We start from the raw sequence: 23,354 nt of genomic DNA, 5'->3' as shown, positions 1-23,354 counted from the left end.
AAATTCGCTTGAAGCATGCAGGAGTTCTCTTTTAACTCAAAATGTTGCTGAAAGAAGTTCTTGACAGTGTAATTTTTTGAAGCATGCCAGATTAGGATCACTGACTATCTTTTGGTTTAAAACTATCTTACATAACAAATACAATATAGTACCTGTCTGTTCAAGAATATCAGGCTTCTCAATACTCAGGGGGAAAATGAAATTTCTATATTAAAAACACGTGATAATCTTTGTTTCATGTAAAAATCATTGAAATCATACATTAGAAATACATCTTCCAGAAAGTTTATAAATGTGATTAACCTGCAGTCTACCCAAAAACCTTTAATATTAAATATGTCGATTTTATGGGCCACTCCTAAATATTTTTTGAAGGATAATTTTTAGTATGGGCATGGTGTCTCAGGCCTGTAATCCCAGCACTTTGGGAGGCTGAGGCAGGCGGATCACTTGAGGTCAGGAATTCAAGACCAGCCTGGCCAACATGGTGAAACCCCGTCTCTACTAAAAATACAAAAATTAGCTGTGCATGGTGGTGCATGCTTGTAATTCCAGCTACTCGGGAGGCTGAGGCAGGAGAATAGGTTGAGCCCAGGAGGAGGAGGTTGCAGTGAGTTAAGACTGCACCACTGCACTCCAGCCTGGGCAACAGAGCAAGACTCTGTCTCAAAAAAAAAAAAAAAAAAAAAAAGACAATAAGTTTTAGAAAATCTATATACTAACCATAGAGCTATAGAATAAACAAATGGTTTGGAGGAATGAATAATTCAAGAAAATTAGAAGGTAAATGGCTTCCATATATGATATCCAATCATTTTTAGAAATCTGAAACATAAAGCAAGGTCAAAGTTACTTGCTTCCTCGAACTGTGTTTAGAATTATCTCTCAATTTTAGCAAAGGTCAAGTTAAAATCCAACTAGGCAGGAAAGAAAGACTATGATATCCCACTTCCTGGTATGAGATTTCCCTTACATTTTCTATTATACTCCCAAAGGCACAGTATTTATTTCAACAAACATTTGGCACCTTCATGTTCAAGTTCAATAGGAGCAGAGACCTTAGTGTACTATTCCTTAATATAGCATTAATGGCTATAATTTACTAAGCATTTTTCATGTGATAGGCACGTTCCCACAGTAATCCTGTCAGGCATGTAGGTCTTTATTCCATTCTACAAGTGAAGAAACCGAGACACACAAGGTCAGTGGCTCAATAGATCAAATAACTAGTGCATGATGGAGCCGGGAGTTGAACTTGGATCCATCTCCAACTGTGGCTATAGAAGCCCAGTCTTGTAAGAAGAAACGCTTTATCTTTTTTTTTTTTTAAATAGCAAGATACCTAGGGACATGCTGAATATATAAGCTAAATTGTATTGTTCTTGTAAAGTAACATATGCTATGATTTCTCCCTCCACCTCTCACCTTGTTTTAAAGGGCGGTTTAAGGCAGCTAACCTTTTACCTATATACAGATACTAACAGTGAGAGATTAAACAAATGTATGAAAAAATTTTACCAATTATCCCTACTTTAGTTTCCTAGAGGCAGAATACTTTAATTTTCTGCCTCAAAGCTTTGTTTAAAGGTGGGTGTCTAAATAATCCTCGGATGCTGTACTCTTACTCCTGAATGCTGAGGGCAATGAAATTAATAAAAAAGAGACTGAAGATAAGAGGGAGGAAAACAGTCATACACAAACCTTGCTTCTGGTCGCTAGCTGCAGTGACAGGGGTGCTGGCAGCAAGATGAGCGCTCTCCACAGTCCCATAAACCACAGGGCTGTGCTCAGGGACCTGGCTGGGCAGCTGCTGGGATTTGAAGTACAAAAAAGGGTGATAATGAGCGTGCGAACATAAAAACTAGCAACATGGAACCCAAGCGAGTAGGGAAGACAGTAGAGCACGGGAGATCACAAAATTAAAAAAGGAAAGCAAGGAAAAAATATATAGTCCAATTTAATAAATTCAAAAGTACATGGGAAGACAGGGAAGATAAAGAAAGAGGCAGCAGAAAAAGGGGAAGGAAAAGAAATGATTACTATTAACCACAGCAAGAGAAGACAGCACAACAATCATTAGTACAATTTATTTCCCAGTATTCCTTCTAAGGACAAGCCGACTTGTCAACCTAACAATAGATGTCACATCTGAGAGGGAATTTAACACTCTCCCAAAGACCAAAATTGATTTGGTCAACTTCATGTATAAATTATCTAGCAAACCAGTACAAACAGAAAATGTAATGAGACTGAAAACCAGTTACAGATTCAAGAAAACAATACTGAAAAATGATTCCTGCTACTCATCCATGTAATCATACAGGTGAAATACTTTGAAAGTATATAATAAAGCAATTTCACCATAAAATGTCTATAGGTTCTGGGTCAAGTATGGTATTTTCAGAATCAGAAATCTTGAGTAAAATACCGGGTTTTTCAGAGATATGAGGAAACTCTCATTTTCACTCAGGCATTGTATTAGAATGAAAAATGACCATCAAAATCCAAGCAGGGTAGGTTGAGAAAAATCACAGCTATTGCTCAACTTAGAGGAACAGAATTACACAAGAGAGGACATGAACACTCATTCTACATCACATTCCAGGCAGGTATTCATTCAGGATTTGAGGGTTACACAAGCAACAAAACAAAGCAGTGTCTCTCCTCGGAGATCTAAGGTCAATATTTTTGGTATCTATAATATCCTACAATGAATTATATCAGTGCTATCAAAGTAGAGCTCCTATACAATTCTATTTTTCTTTTTCTTCTGAGGAATAGGGATGGGGAGATTAAGATGTAGGTAAGTGTGGGCAAATAGAGACACTTAAAAAGTGAGAGTTCATAAAAAATATTTTCAAGTCGGTGTCACTTAAAATGGGAATATAAAATGAATTGGACACATACAATTTAGGATGATAGATATCATTTAAGTAACAATGCTTTTCAGAATGTACAACATGAAATTTATATTTGAGTATATAAGGACTGTATGGAATAATAGACAGAAATAGTGAAAATGCTATCCTTTCACCTATTCATTAGACCGTGAAAATGTTCATATTCCACAATTACTTCTAAATGAAGACTACTAAAATTATATTTCTATATAAAAAAATGGAGAGTTACTGTTTTCACAGGGACAAATAAAGAAAATAGCACTGCCGTAATTACTCTGGATCCGTAGTTTCAGTGGGAAAAAAAATGCACTACTGAAATTCAATAGAAAGGTTCATAGCTAAAAATAAAAATACCGATTTTTCAGTTCTACAGGTTGAAAACAGATCTGGAACAAAGGAAACACTCCATGTTATTTAGCATTCATTAAGCAGTTATCCACATTTCTCAGGAAAGAAAGATTTGTAAGTTGTATCATTTACCTGAAAGGAAAAAAATATTAACTACTCCAATCGCCTGGGAAATTAATAACCAAATAAAAAGGGGGGGGGCAGGTTAAGTGCTAAAAGTAGGTCACAAAATGACATTCACAGAAAAAGTAAGATGTTTAAGACAGTAAAAGGCTACTAGAGTCAATGATTTTTCCATCTAAAATACCTTCAATCATATAAAAGATGGACATTTTAAAATTAACAAAGTCCTAAAAAGAATCTATGTATAAAGAGTCTTAAGAAAGGAATGAGATAATATGTTTAAGTTACAATTTGAAATCCAAGTATCCAGTACACAAGTATATATCCATAAAATGCTCGGAAAGTACTTCTCAGTTTTCACAGCAGTGAAATGTAGAACTAAAGATCCTACAGTCTCCTTCAACTTCATCATTTTATAAGCCTCCAGCAGTACTAATAAAATCATAACATATTAACATGTAATTCAATACTTTTTTTTTTTTTTGAGACAGAGTCTTGCTCTGTCACCAGGCAGGAGAGCAGTGACACAACCTCGGCTCACTGAAACCTCAGCCTCCCAGGTTCAAGTGATTTCCTTGCCTCAGCCTCCTGAGTAGCTGGGGCTACAGGTGTGTGCCACCACACCCAACTAGTTTTTTGTATTTTAGTAGAGACGGGACTTCACCATGTTGGCCAGGGTGGTCTTTATCTCCTGACCACATGATCCGCCTGCCTTGGCATCCCAAAGTGCTGGGAATACAGGCATAAGCCACTGTGCCCGGCCAGAATTCAATACTTTAATCTTGTTCAGAATTAGTTTTAATTTAGGATAATCTTCTCAAATTGTATTTTAACCACTAATTTCATCTCTTCTCTCCTAAAGAAGTAATTCAACCAGGGCAGGCACTGTGGCTCATGCCTGTAATCCCAGCACTCTGGGAGGCCAAGGCAGGCAGATCACCTGAGGTCAGGAGTTCGAGACCAGCCTGGCCAACATGATGAAACCCCGTCTCTACCAAAAATAGAAAAATTAGCTGGGAGTGGTGGCAGGTGCCTGTAATTCCAGCTACTCGGGAGGCTGAGGCAGGAGAATTGCTTGAACCCGGGAGTTGGAGGTTGCAGTGAGCCAAGATTGCGTCAAGGTGACAAGAGCAAGGCTCCGTCTCCAAACAAACAAACAAACAAACAAACAAACAAAAAAACCCCGTCTATTACAAAGGAGTTTCTTATCTTCCCAAAGCTCAAATAATCATGAACTATTTTACTAATCAATAAGTCAGAACAATCAGGAAACATACCAAGTACTGTGACATAAAACATCACATCCAATGCTGTGTGCATTTTGATACATATAAAGAAACTAAGCTAGATGGTTAAGAATATATTTAAGGAATTTCAAAGCCACTGTATTTTAGTCACATTCACTATTGGTGGGAATGAAAACTTATAAAATCATTCTGGAAAGGCAATTGCTATCAAAATATAAAACAACTCAATAAAGATGCTAAGGAAGTCAGAGTTAAAAGGTCAGGGTCATTTAGCAACTCTTTGCAACAACTTATAATTTATGTAAATGGTAAAATCCCCCATCAAATTTTTCAAAATCAAGGTTCTGATTGGTACAAGGAAAAAAATAAAATGTTTCTCTTTTTTTTTTTTTTTTTTTTTTTTTTTGATTTTGAGATGGAGTCTCGCTCTGTCGCCCAGGCTGGAGTGCAGTGGCCGGATCTCAGCTCACTGCAAGCTCCGCCTCCCAGGTTCACGCCATTCTCCTGCCTCAGCCTCCCGAGTAGCTGGGACTACAGGCGCTCGCCACCACGCCCGGCTAGTTTTTTGTATTTTTTAGTAGAGATGGGTTTTCACCGTGTTAGCCAGGATGGTCTCGATCTCCTGACCTCGTGATCCGCCTGTCTCGGCCTCCCAAAGTGCTGGGATTACAGGCTTGAGCCACCGCGCCCGGCCAAAATGTTTCTCTTATAAACTGGAATGAAAAGAGTTTAAGGGAGGGTAAGATAGTCGATTCCTGATAGTGTTTGAGAAAAATTCTTTATAAATTCTCCTTTAGAATCTACTCAAAGATTTATATACTAAATGTAAAGTACTGACCTCAAGAGATCATGGTAAGCTTAGGCCCACATACTGGAGGAATTCATTTTTTAAAAACATAATGTTTACCTAGTAAGTAAACGGGCAACAGAATCTAAAATTGTTCTTAAATATTTCTTTCCACAATTTAAAATTCATTTTTCCTCTTTTTTTTTTTTGAGACGGAGTCTCGCTCTGCCGCCCAGGCTGGAGTGCAGTGGCCGGATCTCAGCTCACTACAAGTTCCGTCTCCCGGGTTTACGCCATTCTCCTGCCTCAGCCTCCCGAGTAGCTGGGACAGCAGGCGCTCGCCAGGTCACTCGGCTAGTTTTTGGTATTTTTAGTAGAGACGGGGTTTCACCGTGTTAGCCAGGATGGTCTCGATCTCCTGACCTCGTGATCCGCCCTTCTCAGCCTCCCAAAGTGCTGGAATTACAGGCTTGAACCACTGCGCCCGGCCCATTTTTCTTTACAAAGGGACATTGTTTTGCCCAGAAAGGGGGTCACCTTATTTTGTCTTCTATTTTAATCACATAAATGATAGAATACTTACAGAGGTGGTTATAGACAAGGGTCAACAACTATGCCCCTGGGGCCATATACCTGATTTTATACTGCCCACAAGGTAAGTTTCTACAATTTCAAATGTTGGCGGGGGAAGCAAGAGATAAACAGTATTTCTTGACACATGAAAATTATACAAAATTCAAATTTTGGTGCCCATAAATAACATGTTATTGGAAGAGACACACCCATCCATTTATATATTATCTATAACTGCTTTTGTGCCACAATGGCAGAATTGAAGAGTGCTAAAAGAGACAATATGGTTGCAAAGCCTAAAATATTTACTATCTGGCCCACTACAGATAATATTCGCTGAGCTCTATTATAATTGATTTAGAGAAAGCCAGAGACTTCAAATAGTTACATAAATATAAGCAAAAAGTTGATTTACTGTTATCATAAGAATACCATTCAATGACTTTAAAATAATCCTGTATAGGCCGGGCGCGGTGGCTCAAGCCTGTAATCCCAGCACTTTGGGAGGCCGAGACGGGTGGATCACGAGGTCAGGAGATCGAGACCATCCTGGCTAACACGGTGAAACCCCGTCTCTACTAAAAAATACAAAAAACTAGCCGGGCGAGGTGGCGGGTGCCTGTAGTCCCAGCTACTCGGGAGGCTGAGGCAGGAGAATGGCGTAAACCCGGGAGGCGGAGCTTGCAGTGAGCTGAGATCCGGCCACTGCACTCCAGCCTGGGTGACAGAGCAAGACTCCGTCTCAAAATAATAATAATAATCATCATCATCATCATCATCCTGTATAAATACCTCATGTATTTAACATATATAAAATATGTGGATGAACAAGTATAGCCTCCACTGAGAAACACCATGAAGGTTAAGAAACAAAACAAAGGCCAGGCACGGTGGCTCATGCCTGTAATCCCAGCACTTTGGGAGGCTGAGGTGGGTGGATCACGAGGTTAAGATTTCAAGACCAGTCTGGCCAAGACAGTGAAACCCCGTCTCTACTAAAAATACAAAAATTAGCTGGACGCGGTGGCAGGCACTTATAATCCCAGCTACTCGGGAGGCTGAGGCAGAAGAATTGTTTGAACTCAGGGGACGGAGGATGCAGTGAGCCGAGATCGTGCCACTGCACTCCAGCCTAGGCAACAGAGTGAGACTCCGTCTCAAAAAAAAAGCAGCAGCAAAACAATAGTATATTTAACAATGCCAGGAAAAAGTACCAAAACATGCTTCTTTCTTAAGGAGGAATTTCTCCCATTCTCTCATTAGAAATGTGTGTGTCAATATATGCGTATTTCCTCCTGATGTTTAACTTGCACAAAACACTATGAACCCACTCAAGGCTAAGACAAAATTCCTGGGTTCATGGAGCTTACATTCTAACAAAGGAAACATATGGCATAAACCACAAAATTAATCATTTAATTACCATAAGTACAAATGCTTTACTGGGGAAGTAAGAGTACAAAGATGACCCATAATCTGGGGTTCTGACTGTGATGTGTGAGAGGAAGATATTCTGAGTAAGCAACATTCAGGCTGAGTTTCAAATAATCAATGTGAATGTTGGCATGTAGGAAGAAGGGCAGGTAGACGCATCTCATGCAGAGAGAACACATGTATGAAAGCTCTAAAAGGAAAAGTATTCCGTGATCACCTACCTTATGTAAAAGGTAAGAGGGATGCAGAAAAAACAGAGGAATCTGGTGTGAAATGAGGCAGGCAGGAGCCAGGCAGATGGGCCTTACAGGCCAGACCAAGGGTTTTGGTCTTTATCCCCATAGCAATGGGAAGCCAGGGCCAGGTTTTAAGCAGCAATGTGATATAATCAGATTTGTGTTTTATTTTGTAGGTATTTTTTCTTTTTCTTTTTTTTTTTTTTTGAGACAGAATCTCACTCTGTCACCCTGGCTGGAGTGCAGTGGCGCAATCACAGCTCACTGCAGCCTCGACCTCTTGAGTTCAAGTGTTCCTCTCACCTCAGCCTCCTAAAGCAGCTAGGACCACAGGTGTGTACCAACATGCCCAGCGATTTTTTTTCTATTTTTTGTAGAGTTGGGGTCCCAGTATTTTGCCTGGGCTGGTCTTGAACTCCTGGGCTCAAGTAATCCTCCCGCCTCAGCCTCCTAAAATGTGGAGATTACAGGCATGAGCCATCACACCTGGCTGATATTTTATAAAGATAATTCTGACCACTGCATGGAGAATGAACTAGAGCAAGGAATCAGCAGTCATAAGAAAACAGTTTTCAAAGTAACTTCAGTAGTCCAAGGGCAATAATTTTGGTGGTAATAATGGGGGGCAGTGACTGAATTTTACTTGATTAGGTAACTGATGAGACATGGTAGAGAGGGGATCTATGAGGACAGAGGGGTAAAAAGAAAAACATTAGGTTTCTGGTTTCTGAGATAGGGGCCAGTCTGAGAAAGGGAACACTGGAGGAGACATAAGGTTTGGAAATCATAGGTTTGGTTAGAGGAAAACCATGAACTCCAGTTTTGAGGTTGAAGTGCTTGTGAAATACCTGAGTACAGAGATCAAGTCAAAAATTAGGTATCTAACCTGAAGTTCTGAAGTGTTCTCATAATATAATAATATATGACATGCCATAACAAGCACCTCCTTTCATACAAAGGCAATAAAAAAATAAATAATGACCATAGCAATAATATAATAGTAACAATAATTCCACTGAACTCTAAGGCAGGAATTATAGGATATAAGGACTACAACAGTCATCAGCCACATAGATCAGTTCTTTCTATACTAATTAATCCTATACTAATATGGTTTGACTGTGTCCCCACTCAAATCTCATCTTGTAGTTCCCATAATCCCCATATACACTTCAAAAATTCTATGAATATGGACTCCTTCAAAGCAATGAAAGGTTGCCAAGGTCAGAAATGATGAGAGGAAACCCAGACACTCAAAATAAAAGCTTGATGGCTTAAGAAAAATGATTTTTAAAGTTCTTGGAGGCAAAAGGAACCCTCAAAACTATACAAATACATGGAAATTAAATAATCTGTTTCTAAATGATATCTGGGTTAATAATGAAATCAAGATGGAAAAATTATCTGAATCAAATGATAATGACACAAATTATCAAAACCTCTGGAGTACAGCAAAAGAAGTGCCAAGAGCAAAGTTTGCAGCACTAAATGCCTACATCAAAAAGTCTGAAAGAGCACAAACTGACAACCTAATGTGTGTGTACCTCAAGGAATTAGAAAAACAAGCACAAGCACAAACTAAACAAGACTCTGTCTCAAAAAAAAATAAAAATAAAAATAAAAATTGCAGCAAAACTAAATAAAATTCAAACAAAAAAAGCATTACAAAAGATCAATGAAATAAAACATTGGTTCTTTGAAAAAATAGATAGCCCATTCACTAGATTAACCAAGAAAAGAGAGAAGATCCAAATAAGCTCAATTAGAAATGGAACTGGAGACACTACAACAGACACCAGAGAAATAAAAAAGATCACTTGAGACTACTATGAACAACTTTATGCATACAAACTATAAAACCTAAAGGAAATGGATAAATTCCTGGAAACATACCACACTCCTACATTAAATCAGGAGGAAAGCGAAACCCTGAACAGACCAATGACAAGCAGCAAGATTGAATCAGATTTTTAAATTTGCAACACACAAAAAAAGCCTGGGACCAGATGGATTCATGGCTATATTCTACCAGACATTCAAAGAAGAATTGATACCAATCCTACTGAAACTATTCCAAGTGATTGGGAAAGAGAGAATCCTCCCTAAATCACTCTATGAAGCCAGTATCACCCTGATACCTAAGCCAGGAAAGAACACACAAAAAAACAAAAACTACAGACCAATTTCCATGATGAACACAGATGTAAAAACTGTCAACAAAATACTAGCTAACCAAATGCAACAGCACATCAAAAAGATAATTTATCATGATCAAGTGGGTTTTATTTCAAGGATGCAGGGATGGTTTAACATATGTAAGTCAATAAATGTGATACATCACATAAAAAGAATTATAAACAAAAACCATATGACCATCTCAATAGATGCTGAAAAAGCATTCAACAAAATCCAGCATCCATTTATGATAAAATCCTCAACTAAGTGGGCATAAAAGGGACTTACCTCAAAATAGTAAAATCCATATATGATAGACCCACAGTCAGTATCACACTGAATGAGAAAAAGTTGAAAGTATTCTCCCTGACAACAGGAACAAGACAGGGATACCTACTTTCACCACCTCTATTCAACATAGTTTTGGATGTTCCAGCTAGAGCAATTAAGTAAGAGAAAGAAATAAAGGGCACCCAAATTGGAAAAGAGGAAGTCAAACTATCGCTGTTGGCAGATGATATAATTGTATACCTAGAAAACCCTGCCAGGCACGGTGGTTCACGCCTGTAATCCCAGCACTTTGGGAGGCCGAGGTGGGTGGATCACGAGGTCAGGAGATCGAGACCATCCTGGCTAACACGGTGAAATCCCATCTCTACTAAAAATACAAAAAATTAATTGGGTGTGGTGGTGTGCGCCTGTAGTCCCAGCTACTCAGAGGCTGAGGCAGGAGAATGGTGTGAACCCGGGAGGCGGAGCTTGCAGTGAGCTGAGATCCAGCCTGGGCGACAAAGCGAGACTCCACCTCAAAAAAAAAAAAAAAAAAGAAAACCCTAGAGACTCCTTCAAAAGACTCCTAAATTTGATAAAGGAGTTCAGTAAAGTCTCAGGTTACAAAATCAATGGACACAAATCAGCAGCACTGCTATACACCAACAACGACCAAGCTGAGAATTAAATCAAGAATTCAATACCTTTCATGACAGCTGCACAAATAAAATGAAATGCCTAGGAATATACTTAACCAAGGAGGTGAAAGATCTCTACGAGGAGAAATACAAAACATTACTGAAAGAAATCACAGATGACATAAACAAATGGAAATGCATCCCATAATCATAGACTGGAAGAATCAATGTTGTGAAAATGGCCATACTATACTAAAAGCGATCTACAGATTCAATGTAATTCTCATCAAAATACCAACATGTTTCACAGAATCAGAAAAAACAATCCTAAAATTCATAAGGAACCAAAAAAGGGCCCAAGTAGCCAAAGCAATCCTAGGCAAAAAGGAGAAATCTGTGAGCATCACATTACTTCAAATTATACAAGGTTACAGTAAACAAAACAACATGGTACTGGTATAAAAGTAGGCACATAAACTAATGGAACAGAATAAAGAACCCAGAAATAAAGCCAATAAAGTACAGCCAACTGATCTTCAACAAAGCATACAAAAACATAAACTGGGGAATAGACACCCTATTTAACAAATAGTGCTGGAAAAACTGGCAAACCTCATGTAAAAGACTGAAACTGGATCCCTATTTCTCACCTTATACAAAAATCAACTCAAGATAGATCAAAGACTTAAATATAAGACCTGAAACTGGAAAAATTCTAGAAGATAACATTGCAAAAACTCTTCTAGACATCAGCCCAGGCAAATTATTCATGACTAAGACCCCAAAGCAAATGCAACAAAAACACAAATAAATAAATGGAACCTAATTAAACTAAAAACCTGCACAGCTAAAGAAACAATAGAGTAAAAAGACAACCCATAGAGATGCAAACTACACATCTGATGGACTGGCATCCAGAAATCTACAAGGAACTCAAACAAATCAACAATAATAATAATAATAATCCCATCAAAAAGTGGGCAAAGGACATGAATAGACATTTCTCAAAAGAAGATACATAAATTGGCCTACAAACAATATGAAAGAATGCTTAACATCACTAATGATCATGGAAATGCAAATTAAAACCACAAAGCAATACCATCTTACTGCTGCAAGAATGGCCATTATTAAAAAGTCAAAAAACAATAGATGCTGGTGTGGATGTGGGAAAAAGGGAATGCTTATACACTGCTGGTGGGAATGTAAAACTGGTAAGAATGCATAACCTCTATGGAAAACAGTACAAAGATTCCTTAAAGAGCTAAAAGTAGATCTACCATTTGATCCAGCAACCCTACTACTGGGTATCTACACAAAGGAAACGAAGTCATTATATGAAAAAGAGATTTGCAAACATACGTTTACAGCAGTACAATTCACAATTGCAAAGATGTGGAACTAACCTAAGTGCATTTTGATATATAAGTGTACATATCAAAAATAAATTCTGGCTGGGCACGGTGGCTCATGCCTGTAATCCCAGCACTTTGTGAGGCTGAAGTGGGCAGATCAACTGAGGTCAGGAGTTCAAGACCAGCCTGGCCAACATGCCAAAACCCTGTCTCTACTAAAAATACAAAAATTAGCCGGGCATGGTGGCAGGCACCTGTAATCCCAGCTACTCAGGAGGCTGAGACAGGCGAACTGCTTGAATCCAGGAGACGGAGGTTGCAGTGAGCCAAGATCGTGCCACTGAACTCCAGCCTGGGCGACAGAGACTCTGTCTCAAAAAAGAAAAAGAAAAAAAATTCAGCTGGTGCAGTGGCTCGTAGCAGAAATATGGGAGGCTGAGGCAGGATTATCGCTTGAATTCAGGAGTTTGAGACCAGCCTGGGCAACACAGCGAGACCTTATCTTTACTGAAAATAAAAAGCATTAGCCAGGCGTGGTGGCATGTGCATGTAGTCCCAGTTACTCAGAAGGCTGAGGCAGGAGGTGGGAGGATTGTTTGAGCCCAGGATGTCAAGGTTGCAGTGAGCTGTGACTGTGTCACAGCACTCTAGCCAGGGCAACAGACAAGACCCCGTCTCAAAAATAATAAATAAAACAGAAAATTTAACAATTCCATATAACAGAAGGCATGATTAACAAAGCTAAAACACAATCATCAAACAAGAAAAACATTTCAACATCTGTCAAAGGATTTATTTAGCATGTAAATCACTCTTATAAATCTATCAGACAAAAATCATCACTCAAAAGACATGTGTACAACACATAATTCATATACCCACAAATAACTGGTGAACATCAAAAACTTCTTAACTTCATAAGAATACACAAAAATTAAACAAGATCTTGTTTTTTATTCTGTCAGATAAGCAATTATATAGGGAAAAGAGTATTCTCTTACACTGCTGGGTAAGAGATTAGCTGGTACATTTCTGGAAGGTAGAAAATGACAACACAGTAACCCAAAAATAAGCAAACAAAGTTGTTCATCATAGCATTGTTAATATAGTGACAAACAAGAAACAATATGAATACCCGTCATGTAAATAAACTATGGTACATTAAAACAAAGGCATGTCATATAGACATTTTAATATAATCAAACATAAACATTTCTATGTGATCACTGAAAAAAATGCTAGTTTATAAAACGGCTTCCATAAGTATTAAATTATATGTTTGAGCTATGATCATGCCACTGCACTCCAGCCTGGGCAACAGAGTGAGACTCTGTCTCTAATTATAAAAACATATATATATACATATACACACACACACACACACACACACAGAGATGTATATGTATATACGCACATGCACTAAAAGATATCTGAAAAGATATTCTAACAAAAGTTAACAATGGTTAATTCTTGCTAACAAGAGTTAGGATTAAGATTTCCTTCTTTACTACTCTTTTCCAATGAAGACCTATCATTTGTATAAAGTTATTTTAAGTTTGAAAATATATTTTAAATAAAAGACTAAGCCTGATAGTTTCTTGTGATCTTTCACAGAACTTTTTGTGATCACTTACAACTATCATAGTTGTCGGATGGCTACAAGTTCTAATACCGTTGCTCAATGTCCAATGTAGGCAGTAGGAACAGGAACTGTCACACACACAAAAATCTAAGTCACACTTTCTTTATAATTAGGATTCTGGTTTACAGCATTCAAGGTAAAATTAAATCACTATAAAAGCAAAAGCATTCACATAAATTGATGAAGAATTACGAGAAAACAGGTCAAAAGAAAAACACGAAATTTAATTTTACTAATGTGTCCCATAGGCTTATTTTTATTGGGATACCCAAGCAACTTAAAACATACTTGCTCCACTGGCTTCTCAAAGAAGGTTAAGTATTTCAAAATAGCTGTAAATCAAATATTCTTTTCTTGCTTGCTTTAGGAAATTCCTACAGGCATTGAAGCTGGAGAATCTCAGATGTATTTAAAAATAACACATTTTTTAAAAACCATGTTGGAGACAGACCTGATGAAATAAACAACCTTGCTCTACAAATCTAAGTAGGAACCTTTGATGGTCTGTGTGCAAATTCTTTCAAAATAGTTTTTATTGGCCGGGTGTGGTGGCTCACGCCTGTAATCCCAGCACTTTGGGAGGCCGAGGCGGGTGGATCACGAGGTCAGGAGAGTGAGACCATCCCGGCCAACATGGTGAAATCCCGTCTCTACTAAAAATATAAAAATTAGCTGGGCATGGTGGCGCATGCCTGTATCCCCCCTACTCAGGAGGCTGAGGCAGGAGAACACTTGAACCAGGGAGACAGAGGTTGCAGTGAGCCAAGATCGCACAACTGCACTCCAGCCTGGTGACAGGGCAAGTACTCCATCTCAAAAAAATAGTAATTTTTATTACTGCATAACAGATGTACACAGCTTTAGTGTACATGTAAAAATTTAATGTACTTATATAATTTGAAGATAAATATTTGTCTTTTCTTTATGGTAGGAGCATTTGAATTCTTCTCTTCTAGCTATTTCAAACTGTACAACGGATTATTATAAACTATAGTCACCCTACTGATCTACCAAACATTAGGTCTTATTTCCTCTATCAAACCACATATTGTATACAAATTCATTTTAAACTATGAAACATCATAACAAAGCAAGGATCTCTGTTCATCATGATGAACAGAATAGGACACTTTTCAAATGTCCCATTTAAAAACTTTTGAGAGAACCCACCCCAGTTTAGATACCTATTTAAAGTCTACAAGGCTTTACATATTATTGAAAAGCACCATTTTTAAGTCAAGGGAGGTTACTAATGATAAGTTATTTCATTAAAGATAAAGAACAATATAATTTAATTTAGTAACCACTATTTTTATCGTAGTCACCACTAAAACAAAACCACACCCGTATGCTTTAAGGTACAGAATGCCATTAATTTATCAGTGCCTATGACTGAGATGACAAAATGAAATTTTGAAAGATTGGGTTTGTTTACAATATACTAGGTATCACCTTCAAATTTTTCATGCAGGAATGTAACTACTTACTGCACATATCAACTTATAACATGAATATCATAACCAAAGCTATAGACCCAATTCTAGGAAACTATTACTGCTAAACCATGGAATGAACTACAGTTGGCCCTTGAACAATTCAGGAGCTAGAGGAACTGACCCCACACAGTTAAAAATCTGTGTATAACTTTTGACTCCCCAAAAACTTAACTAGTAACAGCCTACTGTTGACTGAAAGCCTTACCGATAAAACATATTTTTTCTCAGTATGTATGTATGTTTTATTATATACTATATTCTTACAATAATGTAAGCTAGAAGAAAATGTGTTTAAGAAAACCATTAGGAAGATAAAATACATTTACAACACTATACTGTATTCATCAATACCATAAGTTTACATCATCTGTTTATAAAATAAATCATCTGTCTAAAATGGTCAACCACAGCAGCAGACTTCGATCTATGGTAGATACCAAGCAATTCAACTTTTTCTTGTAAAGTTAGCACTTTTCTCTGCTTCTTGGAAGTACTGCCAGCATCACTGGTGGCACTCTGTATAGGTCCCATGGTGTTATTCAAGGTTTATGGCAATGCACTAAACACGATGAAAAAATATGCAAGAACAAAGAGAGATCACTTTTTACTATGAGGCACAATTTACAAGAGAGTGAACTGCTCATCTGGAGATGATTAGTGTCACAGGATATTTTAAGCAGATACTCTCAACACTTGAGCTCACTAAAATAGCAACAGGAGGTGGCTATAAAATTACATTAGTACAGTATGTACTACAGTTAATTTTATGAAGTTAGGATGTAATATTGCCTCTTTTATTTATTCATTTATTTTTTGAGAGACATGGTCTTGCTATGTTGCCCAGGCTGGTCTCATACTCCTGGGCTGAAGCAACCCTCCCACCTCGACTTCCCAAAGTGCTGGGATTACAGGCGTGCACCACCATGTCCAGATTGCGTATTTATGTCTGTTGACACTTCTCTCAATTGCGAATGGCATCATATATGGTCTGTATTTGTGTACCTAAGTTTTGATAAACTTTAACTTTTATAATAGATTTGCATATATTTTATGGCACTAAATGAAAACATAGACTACATATATTTTATGCATCCATGACATATCTAAATTTTTCTTTTTTTGATAATTTTAGGCAGTATGTCATCTGGGAGTTTTCAAGTTATCACAATGTCCAAAACATTTTCCAATATATTTACTGAAAAAAATTATCATATGAATGAACCCATTTTGTTCAAGGGTCAATTGTAATTAATAAATGGTCATGGAATTTAAGGTTTGCAGGTATCAACTTCATAAGCAGCTCAACAAAAGACTGAATAACCTGCTGACTTTACTAATTTTCCCAAATGGTAGGAGAAATTGTATCTTGCCTAAGATATGCTATCAATCCATAATTTCCTACCCCAAAGCCCCATAGCATAGGACTCTCTCCCATGTTACAACTGTGTTTCATTACAAGAATAATTCTAGAAGCGGGGGGGAAAAGAGTATATCAAGAAGAAAGGTACATAATTCATTTTTTAAAATTAAGTGATCTTCGGCCGGGCATGGTGGCTCATGCCTGTAATCTCAGAGCTTTGGGAGGCTGAGGCGAGCAGATCACTTGAGATCAGGCATTCGAGACCAGTCTGGGTCAACATGATGAAACCCTGTCTCTACTAAAAATACAAAAATGAGCCAGCATGGTGGCACGTGCCTGTAATTCCAGCTACTTAAGAGGCCGAGGTTGCAGTGAGTCGAGATTGTGCCACTGCACTTGCACTCTAACCCAGGTGACAAAGTGAGTGAGACTCCATCTTAAATAAAAAAAAAAAAAAGTGATTTTTGATCCACCACTCATCCCCTTCGGAAGTAGACAATTTTGACATGGCATCATGTATTTATTTTTACCCTACAGGGTTTCCACGAAGACTATCAGGCATAATAGCTAGCTTATTTCTAAATACAGGGATATTCCTTATGCATTATTGTCATCATGAAGAGCTGAGATATTTGATACTGAGCGAGTAACAAAATTCTTCCTTCTTTCCCACTTTAATAGGTAAGAACTAAAAGGGAACTCTCAGATTATTTCATACAATTCCTCATTTTACAGATGAAAAAATAGGGGTTTTAAGAACTTAACGTTCTGACCCAAGGTTATAAATCTAAGTAACAGAGTGAAAACCAGCAGCAAGTGTTCTAGTGCTCCATGATACCAGTCATGCACCTCCATCTATGCACTGTGATTCTCTGTACGGGAACATGTATATACACGTATGCATATTTCCTAAATATGTGAGAATATCTCTACTAGTTAGCCCACAGAAAATTTTAAGACTTATGAAGAACAGTTTGAAATTCTGTATACTTCTTATTAGGGTAAAAACAGCAGCAGCAAAAATTTGTTTCTCTTCTCCATTCTCCTCACAGAAACCCAATGCAGTTTCCCTCAATTAGCTCATAGCTTGTGTCACAAATGAAATATAATTGCTCCCTCAGCATCCACTTTTAGGTCTGGCATATGTTTTTGAAACCCAGTTGTACCCTTTCTCCTTTGGCCTAGTTCAAATGTTTCCTTCCTGTGTACTTGCTTGTGAAAGAGGCCGTTTGTTCCTCATCTCACTGATCCAGAACACAACACATCTCATAGCTGCTGACCATGATACAACCTAATGGTTAACACCAGACTCATGTAAATAAGTTCACCCTTGGAGAGTGTTTTCTTCAAACTAGCAAATCCATAACTCCAGTGAGGAAGCCTAACGGAGGACATGGACCTTAATAAAGGGACAGTCAGTCCCACAAGTCTTCCTTCTCTCTCTCTCCACCTGAGTGCCCTGATGTCTTCAGAGCTCCCCTATCAGTCTCCCATCACCACTGTAAACCTCTCTGGGATTAGGAAGTAGTAAATTTTTTTCTGTTTCATGCATTTTGGTTTCACTTCCTCATTATGTCTTATCTGACAAACACACCCAAATGTAACTTTTACCTGGTCAGGGCTCTCTTAGAGAGTGGCCATCTTGGTTTATGGCCATTCTTGACAGAGAGACCTCAAGACCAAATTAGATAAAAATCACAATGGCTTGACTGCTTGCCAAAATCAAACTCATTATCCCCCTCTTTAAACTTCCCCATGTATACTCAATATTACGTTTCACCACAAAAGAGGTATTTTTAAACATGAAGAGGCATCCCTGACTCTCTCTCTCCCTTACATCTAGAGAAAACTTACATCCCCATTTACATGTGCCGTACTGATTATGCCTGCTGTGCTGGCATTAACAATAGCATTGCCACTCATTTCCACAATTGCCCCAATTTAGATGGTAAATTATATGGTCATCCTTTTTAGAGTCCTTATCTAGTTAATAATTAATTGCTAAACATCTCTCCAACTGGTTTCCTCTCCTTCAACTAATTTCTCACCTGAAATATAATAATAGCCTCCCTTCATCTAATTTCCCATTTTTGCACATGCTGTTCCTCTGTCTAAATACCCCTTTCCCTTTCATTTTGTGAATACCCATGAAAGTTAGATCAAATGGCGTCTCTGCGGTAAAGCCTTCCCACATTCTTCCAGTCATTCTCTGTGCCTCCTGAAATAATTGCAATACTAATAACAGATATTTGCTGAATACTCATTGTGCACCACACAGTGAACTTAAACAATTTTTAAACATTTTGTCTCATTTAATCCTCTCTGTTTGATAGGTTTTACTTTTTAAATGTAGAAGGTAATGCCCTGGGATAAAGTAATTGGGCTAAAGTTACAAAGCTAAGCAGTGGAACCGAGAGTTGAAACCCAGTATGTCTGATTCCAAGTCAAAGTTTTAAACCTCCTCCCTGTTCTATTTTACATGTACCACCACCATTAATGGGTTTCTGATATCTGTGCTACAATTCTGCCCCACTTGGTCACCTCTGCACCAGTCAGGTCTTAGTAACGGGTCTTCTGTTTCCCTTTACAGAGACTGGGACTTCCCTCGGTGATAGGGAAAGGCTTGGCTATCCACAGCATAAGCGATTATATCTAACTCAAAGCAGGTACTCTAAGTCCAGTACTACAGTATTTACTGTTTAATCCTAAATTCTTACGCAGATGGCTGTCTCATCTGTAGTCTTCTAACCAGACATGATTCTGTATTTATCTAGATTGATGTCAAAATTGAAAACTAGTAAAACTGAAGTTAAATCTAGTGAGTTTTCTTTGACTGGCAGAGTGCTACTTTGTTAATGAAATTAGTTGCCAATATTTATAACTTGCAGCTTTTTTACACATAACTAAAGATTTGTAGCTTCTTCTAAAACACTGGGTCAACATTTTTTTTTTTTTTTTTTGAGACAGAGTCTCTCTCTGTTGTCCAGGCTGGAGTGCAGTGGCACTATCTCGGCTCACTGCAACCTCTGCCTCCCAGGTTCAAGCGATTCTCCTGCCTCAGCCTCCTGAGTAGCTGGGATTACAGGTGCCTGCCATCACGCCTGGCTAGCTTTTTTGTATTTTTAGAAGAGATAGGGTTTCACCATGTTGGCTAGCATGGTTTCAAACTTCTGACCTCAAGTGATCTGCCTACCTCGGCCTCCCAAAGTGCTAGGATTACAGGCGTGAGCCGCTGCATCCAGCCCTCTGTGTACCACTTTCTATGACGTTCCAGAAAATGAGGTCAAATGTCAGTTGCCATCATCATGATTGTGCTGCTGTTTTTCTTAAGAGGAAAATGAAATATCTCTAGTACACATGTCTCTGCTAAAAAGCTATTCGTTCATTCTATGAATTTCATGCATTTGGATTTAAATACAAGTCACCTAATAAACTTATGCGTTATAACTGATGTTACACTTCTCAAAAAGAACTACCAACATTACAACTATTGACTGATGGCCTTCATCTGCTCAAAGTGTAGATTCAATGTTCTTTATGATTACAGAGAAATATACACTCATATTCAGAACCACAGTCTCTGGGGAAAGACAAAGAGCAAAAAGATTTCTGTAGCTAAACACAGAGGGATACCAGAAGAGGGTGGGAACCAAGCTTGGAAGGTTAAAGGAAACCAATCACATCCCAGAGGGCATTTAAGTGCAAAAAGACACATATATGTCCAGATTGAGAATTTAAACAGAAATCAACAAAGGATTGTCTATCCTTTATCTGGCTTGACAGTAGTAACATTTTAATGTTTGAAAATACAGACTAAAATTTGACTGCACTGATCAACTAATCCCAAAGTTTTGCTATAGTGTATTCCCACCTAACAGAACACATATATAGATTACTTCAATTTGGAAATTTTGCTTATCCCATGCTTACTTCCAGGGAAGAGACTAAATATAAGACCTTCTTAATCATTCCAAAATTGGAATGTTCCTAGGGGAATAATGAGGAATGATGAAGAATTATTAACATGAACTTACAACTCACATGTCCAGATGCACATATATACTCATCTGGATAATGAAAGACTGAGATAAATGTCAGCTAGATACCATCATTTCCAAGAGAAAACACATCGTTACAACAAAGTACTAAATTTAAGGCTTTCTCAAATTCACAGATTTCCAAGGGGCTCTAAACTCAGCTGTTTGTGACTTTGGTATTTAAGAACATTTTTATGAACTTTTTATTTTTGTCTGTACTACTAAAATTAAGTCAGTAGTCTATCATTCTGAAATGCTTTATATACGATCATCTGTATCACTTGTTTGTAAACTGGGCTCCAAGGAACCCCTTTACCATCCAAGCATAAAACAGGAGAGAGAGAGCAGCCCCCTACTCCTTAATAGCTTTCTTTTTATCTGTTTCTAGACACGAGGATTTCACTTTAGACCATTTTTTTTAAAGGGACAGGATCTTCCTATGTTGCCTAAGCTGGAATCAAGGAATCCTCCTGCTAAGCCTCCCAAATAGCTGGGACTATCGGCATGCACCACTGTACCTGCAATTGGCTTCACTTTAGACAATTTTTAAGATGTGAAAACCATGTGTCTCTAAATCATTTATCAAAATTTAAAGTGACATAGGAATGAAATACAATTTTTTTTTTTTAAAAGACGAAGTCTCTCTCTATTGCCCAGGCTGGGGAGTACAGTGGCACAATCTTGGCTCACCACGGCCTCCGCCTCCTGGGTTCAAGCAATTCTCCTGCCTCAGTTTCCTGAGTAGCTGAGATTATAGGCACATGCCACCATGCCCAGCTAATTTTTGTAATTTTTAGTACAGATAGGGTTTCACCATGTTGGCCAGGCTGGTCTTGAACTCCAGACCTCGGATGATCTGACCCACCTCAGCCTCCCAAAGTGGTGGGATTACAGGATTACAGGCGTGAGACACACGCGCTGCCCAGCCTTGAAATACAAATCTTGTCAGATTTGCAGAATTCTAATCTCTATTATAGTTTACTAAACTCCAGTTCCTTCTACAATATCTTGATTTCTAAAAACAAGAAAGTAAAATCTTAGGAGATTATGATAACCACATTCTTCACCAGGAAGAAAAAGGTGCCTAACTGACAATTTATTAATAAGCTCCACATTCACATATTCAACCAACTGTGGATAAAAAGGAAAAAAACATTTTTTAATAAAAACATAATAGAAATTTAAAAATAATATAGTATGACAACCACTTATACTGTATTAGATATTATAAGTAATTTAGAGATTATTTGAGTATATGGGAGGATGTGCACTTATATGCAAATACTATGCCATTTTACATAATGAACTTGAACAACCACGAATTTTGGTACTGGGGAGGGGGCTTCTTTGAACAAATCCCCTGAGGATAACAAGAGATGACTGTAATTAAAGAAGACACTCTCCACTCAAGAAGCTCATTTATGTAGTTCTAAAATATAAGAAGTACACCTGTTATACATCCTAATATGCTCTCAATAACACAGGCAATCATCTCAAGCAACACTGTTTGGTAAAATGTTAAATTCTCAACCTTAATGTTTGCATTAACAAAGTGTGCAGCACTTAAATCCTAAGGTTCCATGTGAAATGTGAAATACTCATTTAATGATGAGATTTTCACAAGAATACAGCTCCTTTTGGTATCATGCAATAGTTCATTAAGAAGAGTGGTAGCACCTCACCTGTGCTCTGATTGTGAAAACAATACATAAATATATTAACAATAAAAATTTAAAAATATTATAATTTGCAAAGAGAAAAAACATGTCTGTTTAAATACCATTTAGATATTCGAGGCTGCGAGACAACTGATGGAAATGAAAAGTACAGAAAGTGGCTATAGAAGAAAGAAGAATTCAGTAGAGGTTAGTGAACAAATAGTGCCATCCATTACAACTCATTATGTCTTACCTGAGGAGGAGTAGGTGTGGACGTGGGTCTTCCTATGGGTGGAGTAGGATTTCTGCTGCCACCTCCAGACATAATCTCCTCTGTTATGTCTTTACCTCCCTGGTTTGGATCCCGAATTCTTATCTATAAGGTTAAATAAAATGGCATATGTACAGATGAGTGTCTTAGTAGAAAATTTACAGGCATATGAGTGAGTTAAAGGTGCAAATTGGGAAACCTGTCAAATATCAAAGGTGATAATCACCACTTTTGACTTTATTTCAATCACAGATCCATCATATAAATGTAGGCCATTAGCTCTGACATGAACTAATTAGAATAACAAGCTAAAATGAAACCTAATTGGCTGGATTTCTAGGTCAAAAAGGCAAACTATTAATATTTATACTTGTTTTGTAAGAACCTGTTGGACTGATTTTATTTACCATATAAGTTTCATAAAATGCTTTTAATATATGAAAGTTACTGCATAGATAAAAGTTCTTTTTTTTTTTTTTTTTTTTGAGACAGTCTCGCTCTGTCACCCAGGCTGGAGTGCAGTGGCGCGAAGTCAGCTCACTGCAATCTCCGCCACCCAGGTTCAAGCGATTTTTGTGCCTCAGCCTCCCATGCTAGGATTACAGGCGTGAACCACAGCACCTGGCCTAGAATAAAGTTTTAAATGCTGTAAATGATTCTCTGAAGTTCTTTACCAAAATAAAAAATATAAATACCCTACGAGTGAGGAATAATTTATCCTGAAAACAACCTTATATACTATGTAATAATGCTGACTGCAATCATGCCTTTTCCAGCAAAGACTGGAAAAAGGTTGATCGAGAA

The 23,354-nt window shown here is 37.8% G+C and overlaps 1 protein-coding gene across 33 annotated transcripts in view; it reads right to left on the bottom strand.

Annotated features, from left to right (window-relative positions):
- Positions 1-23,354, bottom strand: part of EIF4G3 (eukaryotic translation initiation factor 4 gamma 3) — a 375,758-nt gene that overhangs the window by 136,260 nt on the left and 216,144 nt on the right. For 19 of the 33 annotated variants that reach the window (XM_077971386.1, XM_077971281.1, XM_077971264.1 and 16 more), the window contains 2 exons: positions 22,533-22,655; positions 1,702-1,810 (listed from right to left, as the gene is read on the bottom strand). In XM_077971386.1, the coding sequence (XP_077827512.1) occupies positions 1,702-1,810; positions 22,533-22,655 (232 nt within the window). The remainder of the gene's footprint in view (positions 1-1,701; positions 1,811-22,532; positions 22,656-23,354) is intronic. The other 14 variants (XM_077971367.1, XM_077971286.1, XM_077971325.1 and 11 more) reach the window with 1 other exon arrangement.

The sequence above is a fragment of the Macaca mulatta genome, chromosome 1 (genome assembly GCF_049350105.2).
Source record: "Macaca mulatta isolate MMU2019108-1 chromosome 1, T2T-MMU8v2.0, whole genome shotgun sequence".
Taxonomy (NCBI): domain Eukaryota; kingdom Metazoa; phylum Chordata; class Mammalia; order Primates; family Cercopithecidae; genus Macaca; species Macaca mulatta.
This window is presented reverse-complemented; position numbering and strand designations above follow the sequence as displayed.